This window comes from Gadus macrocephalus, chromosome 12 (assembly GCF_031168955.1).
Source record: "Gadus macrocephalus chromosome 12, ASM3116895v1".
NCBI classification, from domain to species: Eukaryota; Metazoa; Chordata; class Actinopteri; order Gadiformes; family Gadidae; genus Gadus; species Gadus macrocephalus.
Genome location: NC_082393.1, coordinates 24250429 through 24264074, shown reverse-complemented (window position 1 = coordinate 24264074; position 13646 = coordinate 24250429). Strand labels below are relative to the sequence as shown.

Here is a 13646-nt window from a genome sequence, read left to right as displayed (position 1 = left end):
GTCCAAGTGAAACAACCCAAAGCCTTTGTCAGGGTTTTGTTGAGGGGCGTTTATTTAAGAGTTAAACTGCCACCAGGCCCATGAAAAGTGGAAACTATCTGCAATGCATATTTTCAGGGTTTATCAGCAAAAATTCTTTAAACTACAACGATCTTTGAATCCGCTGGACTAAACACAGCAGCCTCGGTCAAAGGTCACCACGGTCACCAAGGCTTAACGCTGTATGATACTCTACATAATCCGCATATTGAATATTAACTTGTCCTCCATCCAATACGCCGGCAACCCCTGCCAGGCCGCAGAGGGGGTGTGAGAACACGGAGCCTTCAGTTTGACACTTCTCCGTACCCTTCACACACCGACACGGTCCACAGACTTTCAAAAAGCGTCAAAGTGGTGGAATGACACGAGGAGAGAGAGAGAGAGAGAGAGAGAGAGAGAGAGAGAGAGAGAGAGAGAGAGAGAGAGAGAGAGAGAGAGAGAGAGAGAGAGAGAGAGAGAGAGAGAGAGAGAGATAAGACCAGCCGTGAGGTGGGTCCTCTACCGCTCACAAACACGCTGGCTCAATCACCGTTTGGAAATCTGTGTGCATGCAAGTCAGGATGGGCCCAGGTGCAGCTAAGGCTATTTAAGGGACGACATGCGCACTCTTGTTCCTGGGATTCCTTGCATCTGCGTTTGTGGTTAGGGTTAGTTGGTGCTCACCACCATATTAGTATTCACTGGTTTCGCTCAGTGTGCATTTGGGGCAGGGGGGTATTTTGAGCTGCATGTCACAAACATATGCAGGTTAGTTGGGGTCTCACTCAAAGGATGCCTGCAACTTGAACTGGAAATCCCCCCAGCCACTAGATGCAGCCTGCCCTTTCTTAAGGATGGTTCTGGATGGAAATATCTGTGGGTATGGGTGTGTATCAGTGTGTGTGTGTGTGTGTGTGTGTGTGTATGTCAGCGTGTGTGTGAAGGGGGGGGAGGAGGACTCATCTAGGAACCCATGGGGCTTGAGAAAAAACATCCCTTTCCGCCATCTCATTCACAGATCATGTGAGATCAATTGAGCACATGAGGAGGAGGAGGAGGGGGAGAGGAAAGAGTGCGACAGGGACTAAGGACTGGAAAGTTTGATGGGGCACACGGTGGACGGCACGACGAAAGGACATCGGCGCTCTCTATGGCGTCATCCCCACGGGGTGACCCGGGGGCTCGGGCCCCTGTCCAGAGTCTGTCGTCCCAGATTTGTGGCGCACGCAATCCTCGTCTCACAGCTGTTCCCTGCTCACAGGAGCCAAAGTGTGTTTCCACTTCTCCACCGAGATCAATCAAACGAACATCTAACGGAGCGACACAGATCATGAAGACACGTAAATCGAAACCTGGTTTCTCCTCCGTGCCGTACAGGCATAACTACCGTGCATTGTCTTAATTTAGGTGGGCTGGATGCCAGAGTGGTAGATCCTGACTTTCCCCGAGCTGTTTTATGATATTACCACAACACGTTAAGTTGTAGCCTCCACATGCAAAGCTTTTTTGATTTATTTACTGTAGACAGAGTGAGCAAGCAAGGACACGCCGCGTGCATCATGCCTGCAAACGGCGCCACTTCAGGAATGAACCGGGAGTTATCTTGACCTGACATTATTATTTATCATTTTCCCCATATTTATCCTCTTCTGAGTCAACACATTTTCTCTCTGGCAGTCACACACACACACTCATACACACACACGCACACGCACATAAACACACTAACACACACACACACACACACACACACACACACACACACACACACACACACACACACACACACACACACACACACACACACACACACACACACTCACACACACACACACACACACACACACACACACACACACACACACACACACACACACACACACACATAAAGGCCCTGCCTCCTGCTGTGCTTCTTTCACCCCTCTTGAATGTGACGCCTCTCACAGGAATCTGGAACGGTCTCAAACTCCATTGTCAGCACTTTGAGGCTAAGACGGGACTATTTTACACAGCAGTCCCGGCCAATCACAGCCCTACGTCACACTTCAAATTAGCTTCACAGAAACACACACCCACACACACACACACACACACACACACACACACTCACACAGAAACACACACACACAAACACACAGACACCTTTGACCCATTAACTTCAATCATATAATAATTAGATGTGAAATAGCGTTAACATTGAGCGGAGATGCCAAAGCCTCCTCTTTGCAACTGTATATATTCGGCTTGAATGCTTTCCGTTGTGGGCTCTGTCAGAGAAAACAAAATGAGTTATGGTAGACAGAGTACTACAACACGAGCAGTGGACTTAAGAAGAGGGCATGGAAGTGCTGCTCTTATCGTAGGTCGTCTAGCAATAAAACAATAACCTCAGAAGTTATCAAATGGGGAAGAGTTTTCCGATCCTTGCAGAAAACGAAATTGTTAGAATGTGGAAGAAATTCTGGTTTATTCAAAACAGTGTTTTTTTTTTTTTTTTCTATCATACCCGTCAGTTTACTCCACCTAGAAACAGCCTAGAACGTGCCTTAATCATCATTGTTTCATCCGCCCCCTCAACAAAGCTATCATTTTCCCTTTGGTCAGTAAACACAAACCATCACTTTTGTTTGTTCTACTCAAAGATTGATCCGTGTTAATGTGCAATCTCAGTTTGTACTCTGTAACGTTATATGAATAATATTGACTACATGCAACACACACGCCCACACACACACACAAACTCAAAACACACACACACAAACACAGACACACACACAAGGGGAATAAGCCCAGGAAAGCACTCTACTCTCCCACAGATGCCAGTGGAATGATTACCTGCCCTGCCCGTCAGCAGCCATTTGCTGTTCCCGCAAGGCTGATTATCTCACCCCTACAGGAGGCTGTTTCTGCCGCTTTGCCATTTTCTCCTAAAAGCCCACATACGTCTATTTGTAGTGATGTTACCTAGCTGGCTCAGGCTACAAAATGTTATTTTGTGCTTGTGTGTTTTTGTGTGTTTGTTGATTTGCTGTCTGGGAGTGTTTGTGGGAGTTTGTGTGTGTGTGTGTGTGTGTGTGTGTGTGTGTGTGTGTGTGTGTGTGTGTGTGTGTGTGTGTGTGTGTGTGTGTGTGTGTGTGTGTGTGTGTGTGTGTGTGTGTGCGCGTTTCTGGGTGGATGTGTATGCGTGTGCATTTCTGTGGGTCTATATGCGTGTGCATGTGTGCATATTTGTGTGTATGTGTATGCATGCGTGTGCACGTGTTTGCATGTGTGTGCGTGTGTGTGTGTGTGTGTGTGTGTGTGCAAACGAACATTAGATGGGTGGGTGGGTGTTTTTGGTGGAATGGAGGCAGGGAGAATGGAGGGATGGATGACACAAACAGGGCAGAGCGGTAGGAGGCTGGTGTCAGAGCCCCAACTCCCACTCCCAGGCTGGATGCAGTATCTGACAGCTGACTGGGCCTGCAGCCCCCCTCTGCACACAGTCCCACCGAAAGGTCAGCACTTCAATCAACTCCACTGTGTGGGGAGAAACTTCTCTCTCTCTCTGTGTCTCTCTCTCTGTGTGTCTCTCTCTCTCTTGGTCTCTCTCTCTCTTGGACTCTCTCTCTCTGTGTCTCTCTACTCTCTCGGTGTGTCTCTCTCTCTCTGTGTCTCTCTCTCTCTCTCTCTCTCTCTCTCTCTGTGTGTCTCTCTCTCTCTGTGTGTCTCTCTCTCTCTCTCTCTCTCTCTCTCTCTCTCTTGGTCTCTCTCTCTCTCTCTCTCTCTCTCTCTCTCTTGGTCTCTTGGTCTCTCTCTCTCTCTCTCTCTCTCTCTCTCTCTCTCTCTCTCTCTCTCTCTCTCTCTCTCTCTCTCTCTCTCTCTCTCTCTCTCTCGGGATGGGTCAAAAGCAGAGAACCAATTTCATAAGCACTTGTATATGTGCAATGAGAAAAATAAAAGATACTTCTTATTGACTGACTCAAGTTGAAACTATTATTGTTAGACAAAAATAAACAAAATATTGGGAATCTTTCAAGGAGCTGCTTTGAGGGGCTTGTTTGTATTGAAGCGTAAGCATGACTTTTATGCTTTATAAACAATCATGCAGGTTGTTTTAAATTGACCTAACACCCCATTATAAATTGAATAGTGAGTAGTATACTCACTGCATATTTAAATTAGAGTAATTGCAATAATCATTTTGAACATCTAGTACCCATAAAATATAATTGAAAGAGAATGAAGCTGGATGATAGTGTAATAGTGATTAACGACGTGAATCAACCTCTTCAATAAAATAAAACATTTGACTCATCTCCTGATCCTCATCGAGGTCCTACCGCGTTACAAAACCGACTGCCAAGGGCAAAACTCAGTTTACAAACTGCACTGAGACCATGCGCTTTCACAACTCATCGCTCTGTTACTCACTGGTTCCCAGCATGGTTTTGTTTCTGCTTTCATGGTTCATACATACAACTTACAACTTACAACACAGACACACACAACAAACACTGTCTCTGTAGACATTATAGGCTAGACATACACAATTATATAAATATATATATATGCCATCGAGTTTAGTGACGGCGCTGTGTGTCACTCAAGGTTGAAACAGTGTTGCGTTAAGACTCTAGCCTTACTCACCCACTTTGTGATTCATTTTATTGCTCACTTATTTTCTATTATAACAACAATAATAATGGTTGCCTGAGGCCACGGTGCAGCAAACATAGATGTACAGTTTAGATTAAGACCATGAAAGGAATTCCCACTTCCTGGAAGAGAAGAACTACTTCACACGGAAAACCGGTTCAACCCACCTTCTGAGGATAACGCATATATCACTGGGATGTTGAGCAGAATTTTAACGACCTTAGATCGTTTTTTTTACTCACTTCATTTTACCATTATGTGTGTAAGCCGTATAGGCTAATCAATCTTTACACAACGTGAAACTTAATTGCTTTCAGAGATACTTTATTTATTTTTTGCAACGTCAATGCTGAAATGTGTGAGTGTAGAAAATGCCAGTTGGTGTTTTGAAATCATTGGTGAAGGATTTCTTAACATGTCAAAGTACTTACTTTATGTTGTCATTTTATATGTTGTCACATGATGTCTGCAACTTTCCTGCAATAACTTGTACGATACTGCCTATCTTGGCAAGGACGCACATGGTGCAGATATTCTTGTCCACCAGTGCAATCTGAATACTGGGAACAGTCCGAGATGTCCTTTGTCAGATTGCGTCATCGGCTGGCATGCTTTGGGCTCTGGTAGGGGCAAACTGGGCCATCACATGACGTGGGCACGGTTAAAGGGTGCCTTCTGAAACACTGACACAATGCTGTGACTGGATTACCTGGGAATCCACTTTTGTGTTTTAAAGGTGACACCACTTCCTCTACCAGGGCTGACACCTCAAGGAGTTTTCCTTCTCTAATGTGGTTCAAGTGGGGTGGAATTCAACAGATTCCCAATAGTTACATAAGTCATCTAAGTAGGTTTTTCTCCGAGGAGTTTAGCATGAGACCCAGGGCCATAACACACCAAATAAATAACAATGATAATACACTCCTCAAAGGTGTTTGCTCCATCCTTAGGCAAGGCTCAAATGTTCTACAAGTCACTTCAGATAAAAGTATCTGCTGAATGACTCAATAGTTCATCTCTTCTTTCCAAGGCTTATTTAGAATACAAAAGAGCAGAGGAAAAATCCTGAGAATAGGCACTTAAATGGAAGGCACATGCTAATAGTGTGCAGCTCCTTCCTCTGGGCGGAGGGAGGAATCCCATAAAGCCAACCGTTGTATCGCTGCGGAGGCTAAATGTGGATGAAATGTTGCGGTTATGACACGGCTTTCATCTGGACTGTCTGCTGCCGTGAGCATGAGTCAAGTCTCCCGGCCCTCAAGGGGTGAGCGGCAGCTGACTCAAAGCAGTCGTGTGAGTTTGGTGCGTGTGTACGTTTTGTGTATGCATGTGCGTTCTGAGAGCTTTGTGAGTGAGAGGTTGTGTGTGCGAGTTCGGTGTTTATGTGTATGAATTCAGGTGTGCGTAGGAGTTTGGTGTGCGTAGGAGTTCAGTGTGCGCGTGTGTGCGTGCGTCTCACCATGAGGATTGGGGACATGAGAAACAGAAAGTCATAGAGAACAGAGAGGAGGAAGTGCGAGACCTTAAAGGTTGTGTTCATGTGAACCAACTAGTCTATTAAGATCACGTGGAACACAGTTTAGCATTATAGTCTCAATAACCATCCCCATCCTCTGGAACCATAAGGACGGAATTACAATCTTCAAGCAGACATTTTTCATCATGACCAAAGAGCAAGCAATTCTTCATCAGGAGCCTGCTGCGGACACATCTGTGGTTTCAGTGTTATTCATCACGTGTCCCGTGTGTATTTGTGCACGCACGCGCGCGCGCACAAACACACACACACACACGAACACACAACCCTGGAGATTTGACATTAAAAATAAACAGGTTGCCGTTCCTTTCTCCGAAAGCCTGTAGTCGCACGTGGATGATGTCAAGCACTCTGAGGGTTTTGACATAACTACAGCCAGGTTCATGTTTCCACGGTTCATGACCACTTTTCCTGGCATCGCCCTACAATGTCTGAACTCACCATGTTGACTCATGCCCTTCTTAAACTTCCAAGTACATCAAGGCAGTCATTGCGTGCAGCGATGGAATCCGACACCCGCAAATGACCAAAGGGAATAATCCTTGTGCAGAACTCATACGGTTATCATTTGAGAGTCCACAACTAGAGATGGTTTTGCTTAATTATCAATTACAAAATAAACGCCATCTAGAATAAATTGACAGTAGTATTTGCGTCTTGGGGACTGATCAGCCACAGTACATATGGATATCTGCTGCCACCTATTGGCCACAAGGAGAATTGGTTGATAGTTTATTTATTTATTTATTTTTAACGATGAACACAAGAAGGTTGCATTTCATAAAGAATTTAAACCAGACAATAATCACATATTCTTCCAAATACATTTATTAGTAATTTTATCCACTGTACAAAGCAAGCAACGAGATCTTGCGGTCACCGACATGAACACTCCAGGGAAACAAAGATGGACTGCCTTCAGTTTCTCTAAACCAACATGAAAACGCACCTGAAACAACAAGAGAAAACGAGACAAACATCAGAAGGATCTCGGCATTCTGGGCACACAATTGACACATCATCTCTTGCTTTATAGAGCAATACAAACCTTTAAATGAAAAACACATTGGTAAATATAATTAACATTCTGCATAATCTGACAGTTGTTATTTTTCAATGTCGGAGATAAACTTCAGAGCAGAAAATGAATAAAATAAAACGGAGCATTGCCCCGTTATCATTGTGCAAGAGCATCACTACAGTATACGTATGCAGCCCAGACGTGGGTGTGACGCTGGGTCTCTGGTGTTGAGGGCCCCTACCAGGGTTCGGTCTACTCCAGGGCCTTGACGATGGCCTCGTTGGCGTCTATGCTGATCTGCACCGCGGCTTTGGCCATCTCGTCGACAGCAGCGGCCATCTCGGACTGGGCCTTCTCCAGGTTGGCCTTGGCCACCTGACGAAGAACATTTGGGTTTTCAATTGGGAGTACTGGGATCTCAAAAAGTGACAAAACATTTATATTTACATTAAGTGCATTTAGCAGACGGTTTTATCGAAAGCAACTTTCAATAAGTATATTTGTCAGAAGAAGGAGAAAATATAGCTCGGTACAGTAAGGATGTTCATAGAACAGAGCACTAACAATTATTAGGTGAACACATTCCCTGCATACAACAAAGATAGCTAGGATAGGATGCTACACAATGATAAGTACTATTTTTAAGTGCATGGACTTACAATATACAATTCATCCATGCCAATCAATAGCCCTCAAATCACTTGGACATGATGGTAGCTACAAGGAGAAGCTAATACATTAGAACACTGTTACAACTACAACGCAAGCAACTATCCGGCTGGAACAGGAATCGCATAGTCCAAACAAGCTTGTTAAACCGTAGAGAACGTTATTCAGGCCTCTGTGAGCTTCACTTGTCACAGAAATTATTAGTAAGGCCAAATGCAGAGGCCATCCTTGAAAAATAACGTTTCGTTTTTTACTGGAGGTCAACTAATGGGTATTCAAAAAAATGACAATGCATCCATACAGGACAATGTTTAAAATAGCTTTTAAATAGAACTGGACAATACATGAACCTCCTCATACCCCAGACACACCCAGAAAACAATCTCCCTTTCAACGGCCATATATATTGCACAGAGAAATTGATCACACATCAGCCGTTGGTTTTTCATTCCCCCCCCCCCCCCCCCCCCAGAGATGTATACCATTATCTCCCACTGGTCGTACGGATCAATTAAACCAAGTGTACATTACGTATCCTGGACTGATGCATTGCTTTTAATGAATTTTATGGATCCAGTATCCAATACAAGTATTGCGTACCGAGTAAAGTCCACAAGTAACGGACCTTATTGTGCTTCCCATCACAGCATCAATATCTCACCAAGAAAAAGACTGGGAAAGTAATGACGGCAAGTAGAAGTAATCCTTATTGAACACAAAAGTAGACCTTTAAATTGCATGGATAGCTTATGCATCACCACACGGTTACACAATGCACCAGCGATCCGGTTGGAACCACGGTTGTGAAACAGCAGGACCCGTAGGAGCCCGCTGTGCTGAAACCACGTTAGCACGGCGCACGTTAGCACGGTCGCTAAAAGGCGGCGCGGCGAGGTCGAGCGGGGAGCGAACCGGATAAAAAAAAACCCGACGGAAAGCGCGAGCGTCGCAAAATCCGAACCGTGGTTTATTTTCCTGGCCTCTGAAAGCTTCATTTGTCACAGTAGTGATTAGAAAGGCAAAATGCCAAACATAGCTGGGAGTCAAAAGGTCATGCGGCAGGGGGGGCTGACCACTTCGCTGTAACTCAACTGTGACTGACCTTTCCCTGCTTATTAACAGTAGGGCTGCACAGGCCGGTGTTACCCAGGGTCTGAGAAAGACGAGGGCCAGTATAATCACGCCTTTTAACGCCACCCCAGTCAACTTGGCGGCGGCGGCAACTCGCCCCGCTCCAGGTCAAGGAGAGAGACGCCTCCATGCCGCTGGTTTATAATTGCATGGCAGAGTATTAACAAGACATTTACACGTTGCCCTTTTTTCTCCAGCACACATCGGCTAGAACTTCTCTCACCGGGGACCTGATTCCAACAAGGGGGTCAACGCAGGGAGAATTAAAACTCCACAGTCAAATAGCTGTTTCTCACAGCAATGAATTACATCTCGTCACATAAATCTCATTAAAACCAGACAATAAATTGCCTTACGTGCGGGCAATTGGCATGCCTACAGTTCCCTTCAATTAGGCCACATTGCACAATATGCCATCAAAACGCAAGAGACGAGTTGTATCCGACAACAACGAAATGGACAATAAAAAAAGAAAGTAAAAATGTATTTCAACGTTCTGAAATTAAATAAAAGCATTGCATGAAGAAGCAGTAGGCCTACGCTGTAGTCAAAACCAAGAGCCAGATCTTAAAAGTCAAGCAGGCTTATATAAAAAAGGCAAACCGCCAATCCCCGCGGCCCAGAGGGTCAGCAGGTTACAGGTCCACAGTTCCTGACGCCGTTTCCCCATCGGCTACAAAAGTCCTCAATACTATTAATCCCAGTGGAGAAGCGTGTCCTGGAGCCGTTCGTCTCCGGCCTCAGTGAAGGAGGAGCGCCGGGATGGGGCGGCGCGTGTCGGAGATACTCACGGCGATGTCCAGCTGGTCGAGGGGCACGGCCTCCTCCGCCAGCAGCTGCACCGAGGAGTCTGCGTTGACCGTCACCGACCCACTGCTCACTGCACACATTAACACCACGAGGAAAGGATTACTAGACCAGTAGTTAACCTTTCATTAACTAAGTTAATGCTCACTGCACACACATTAACACCACGAGGAAAGGATTACTAGACCAGTAGTTAACTGTAAGTTAATGCTCACTGAACACACATTAACACCACGACTAAAGGATTACTAGACCAGTAGTTAACTGTAAGTTAATGCTCACTGCACACATTAACACCACGAGTAAAGGATTACTAGACCAGTAGTTAACTGTAAGTTAATGCTCACTGCACACATTAACACCACGAGTAAAGGATTACTAGACCAGTAGTTAACTGTTCATTAACTAAGTTAATGCTCACTGAACACACATTAACCCCATGAGTACACGATCACTAGACCAGTAGTTAACTAAGTTAATGCTCACTGAACACACATTAACACCATGAGTAAAGGATTACTAGACCAGTAGTTAGAGTTAATTAACTGTAAGTTAATGCTTAATACTGCATGAATTAAGGTAAGTTATTGGTTAATTAATGTAAAGTGTAACCGCAAAAATAAATGAGGGAATATTTAGTAGAATGAGGCAATTGACAATGATAAAGGCCAGGGTAGTAACCTTATCAACCTAAAGGCCTTGGTTGTATCAGTATCTCTACTTTTTCTGACTAAATGTCATTTTGGGCATTTAGTGAGGTAGTGGTGTTGCATAACATGCCTCAATTGGAGAAAGCCTATTTGACCGTTCTACCAACATATCTCTTAAAATCTGTCGAGGATTTGACCAATTTTTTTGTTAATTTGAACGCTAAAAAAAAAAGCAACTCAAAGATGCTCACAATCCTCAACCTCATTACTTCACTGCCCCCTGCTGGATGAGGTGCATATAAACGCACATCCAATGAGACAAATAATTTGAATACATGAACATACACAATAACATGAGTAGGGAGACGCAGGGGTGCTCCATAAACACTCCCAGTATGCACAGGGGTGAAATAATCGCCTGGTCAATAATGTGTACAAATACATATAAACATCTTCAGTGCTGGAGAATAGACTGCCCTCACAGACGATGCATGCATGACAGTGTGAGTAGTACTGGCTGTACAGCGCTTCCAACATCAATGGAAAGTTATCCCAGAAAGACCAAAAGCTCACCAAAGTACTTAGCACCGACGCCTTCATCACTGTAGACCGTGACGACACCAGGCCTGAGCACCTGAAGGGTGGGCACGTGGGCAGGGAGAATACCGAACGCCCCGGTCAGGGTGGGCACATCCACCTGCTTTACACTCGCCCCCTGGAAGAACACCTGGAAGAGGGAGTGGGGGGTTAACCTCTGGATGGGTACAAGCACATGATGTTGGCCCTGATGTGTATTTCTATTAAAAAATATTATACACAAATACATACATCATTATATATGTCTACATACTTTATTTATCATTCATTAGCAGCAAATGTGCATGTCATGCATCATTAAACGTTACATATCTAGTTTGAACGAAAGGGATCACTAAAGACGATGGCAGACCATGTGTTAAAAAGTCAAGGGCATTGCAGACGTTCACGCAGAGCATTATGTACACTTTCAAAGAATGACGTGGATGCAGAACTTAACATCCTTAACTAAACGCCAACTCGATTCAAAGGTCAAATGTTAAAATGAATGAGGGTATGAGTGTATACATCCAACAACACAAAAGCGGACTCCTGCAAAGCAGGCAGACCTAGGCCTACAGCAACATTAGCCCGGGACACGCTACGATTCAACCACTTGTATTTGTGCTCAATATGCGTTTTGTTTGGAACTTTATAAGAGTTAAAGCGCCAATGACAAGTCAGAGTCAAGTTTGACATCTATCACGAGCGGCTAGGCTAACAAGCTATAAGCTACAAGCAATGAGACACGTCCGTCACAAATCCTCAATGACGGCAGAAACGCCGTGCAGAAATGTCAGCGGCACATGCATCATCAAGAAAGGCTGACGTCAAAGATAACGAAGTCAGGTGTGGTTATGTTGAACAGCACCGGTCGTTTTGTGTACAGAAAGTCATCCAGCTCCAGCTCCAGTTAGCTAGGCCTCAGAAGCCTCCCGTCTCCCCGTCCCTTCCTACCTGTGTCGGGGAGGCGAACGTGAAGGACATCTGGGGGCCTCCGGAGACAGCCTCGGCGTAGCAGCGGGCCTGCCTCAGCATGGGCGCGGAGCGACGGAGGAACCTGGCTGCCATCATACTGCGGGACAGACGGGTGTTAATAGGAGTAGAGGTGGACTGCGGGATCCCAACGTGAAGACAGTCGGTGTGTGCTTGCTACAGGACAAGGACGTTGGTAACCTACCCACAATGCTTTACGGCTGTGTGTGGGTCATGCCGGATTGTGTAGTCTTTTCTTTTATAGCGCAACGCATGCCGGGAAATGTAGTACTGCTTTGCAAAAAACGTTTATATATTCTTGCAGTGTATATTGTGTGCTCAATAACCATCAATATATGATTTCATTTCGATTCAAATAATATGTTTCTTGGAATTGTTATCCATTGTATCCATTATTATAATTTTTTTTTATTTTCTGCTCTTCTCTTCAAACAAACCAATAAAAAATAAAGAAATAAAGAAAAGAAAAATATTATGTCTCCTCCATTTCGGACACTTTGCGCTTCTTCGGGATACCGAAGATAGGTGGTAGAGTTCCTCTTGCCATCTCTCTGCCCGCCTCCGTTAAATGAGCAAACAGTCTGCAATGACAAACACACACACACACACACACACACACACACACACACACACACACACACACACACACACACACACACACACACACACACACACACACACACACACACACACACACAAATAGTTTTTGTAGGTCATTGTTACGGTTGTGTTAATATTGGAATTCACAGCACATCTGCTTCAGAAGAACTATACCCTTCAGTATGGAGATTCTCCAACAAAGTGGAGCACCACCACTTCCTGAGATGTGTTATGTCATGCTGTGGAAGTTAACAGTATATCAGTCAGAATTAACTTCCAAAGGCTGCAATGAGAGTAGACTGTTTGTACTCGACTACATCATAATTTTAAATTAACTTTAGCCATTTCATTTTCGTATATTTTCCTTTATATATATTTGTTTGTATCTAGTATACTATTTGAAATTTGAAATAAGTTGCATGTAATTATAACTATTATTTAAAGTGTCTGCTATCGTGGATAAATACGTTAGCTTATAGCAGTGGCGTCCCTAATTAAATAATATTCGGGATAAAGCCTCGGATGTTATTTAATTAGCCCCGAATATGATGTTTGGGAAAAGAATAAATAAAAATATTCATAAACAGTTATAAGTAGCCTAGTCTAGATAGACATAGTCCTTCTGGCAAGAGAATAAACAACAACCTGTTTACCACCTCAAGTGTATTAACCTATCATATCCCCAGTCAGATCTGTGCGAGTGTGTGTGTGTGTGTGTGTGTGTGTGTGTGTGTGTGTGTGTGTGTGTGTGTGTGTGTGTGTGTGTGTGTGTGTGTGTGTGTGTGTGTGTGTGTGTGTGTGTGTGTGTGTGGGGGGGGTGCCTGCCAGGTGGTTTTCTTAATTAGTTAATTGGTTGCATCTGGTGCGTTTCACTTCAAAGGGAACCGTACAGTACATTTGTTTGTTGTACTGTTTTGTTGAGGACTTATTTAACATCTCTTCCAGTTTCACAGGTTAAAGACTTTTTGAAGTAAAGAGGAGCATCTCATCTGAACCTGAT

General features: G+C 44.3%; 1 protein-coding gene across 1 annotated transcript; it reads right to left on the bottom strand.

Moving 5' to 3' along the window:
* Positions 1 to 7006: 7006 nt before the first annotated feature.
* On the bottom strand, positions 7007 to 12253 carry atp5f1d (ATP synthase F1 subunit delta). The gene is made up of 5 exons (XM_060066776.1): positions 12008 to 12253; positions 11048 to 11201; positions 9809 to 9897; positions 7459 to 7592; positions 7007 to 7145 (listed from the first exon to the last, which is right to left on the bottom strand). The coding sequence occupies exons 1-4, from the start codon at positions 12122 to 12124 to the stop codon at positions 7470 to 7472; spliced, it is 483 nt and encodes a 160-aa protein (XP_059922759.1). The 5' UTR covers positions 12125 to 12253; the 3' UTR covers positions 7007 to 7145; positions 7459 to 7469.
* Between the last annotated feature and the right edge of the window lie 1393 nt (positions 12254 to 13646).

Excerpts from the sequence above, each read along its gene's own strand:
- atp5f1d (XM_060066776.1), bottom strand. The coding sequence starts at position 12,124 with ATGATGGCAGCCAGGTTCCTCCGTCGCTCCGCGCCCATGCTGAGGCAG. Across the intron at positions 11,202-12,007 it reads CGTTCGCCTCCCCGACACAG|GTGTTCTTCCAGGGGGCGAG; the intron begins GTAGGAAGGGAC and ends TCCCTCTTCCAG. Across the intron at positions 7,593-9,808 it reads TCGACCAGCTGGACATCGCC|GTGGCCAAGGCCAACCTGGA; the intron begins GTGAGTATCTCC and ends GTTCTTCGTCAG.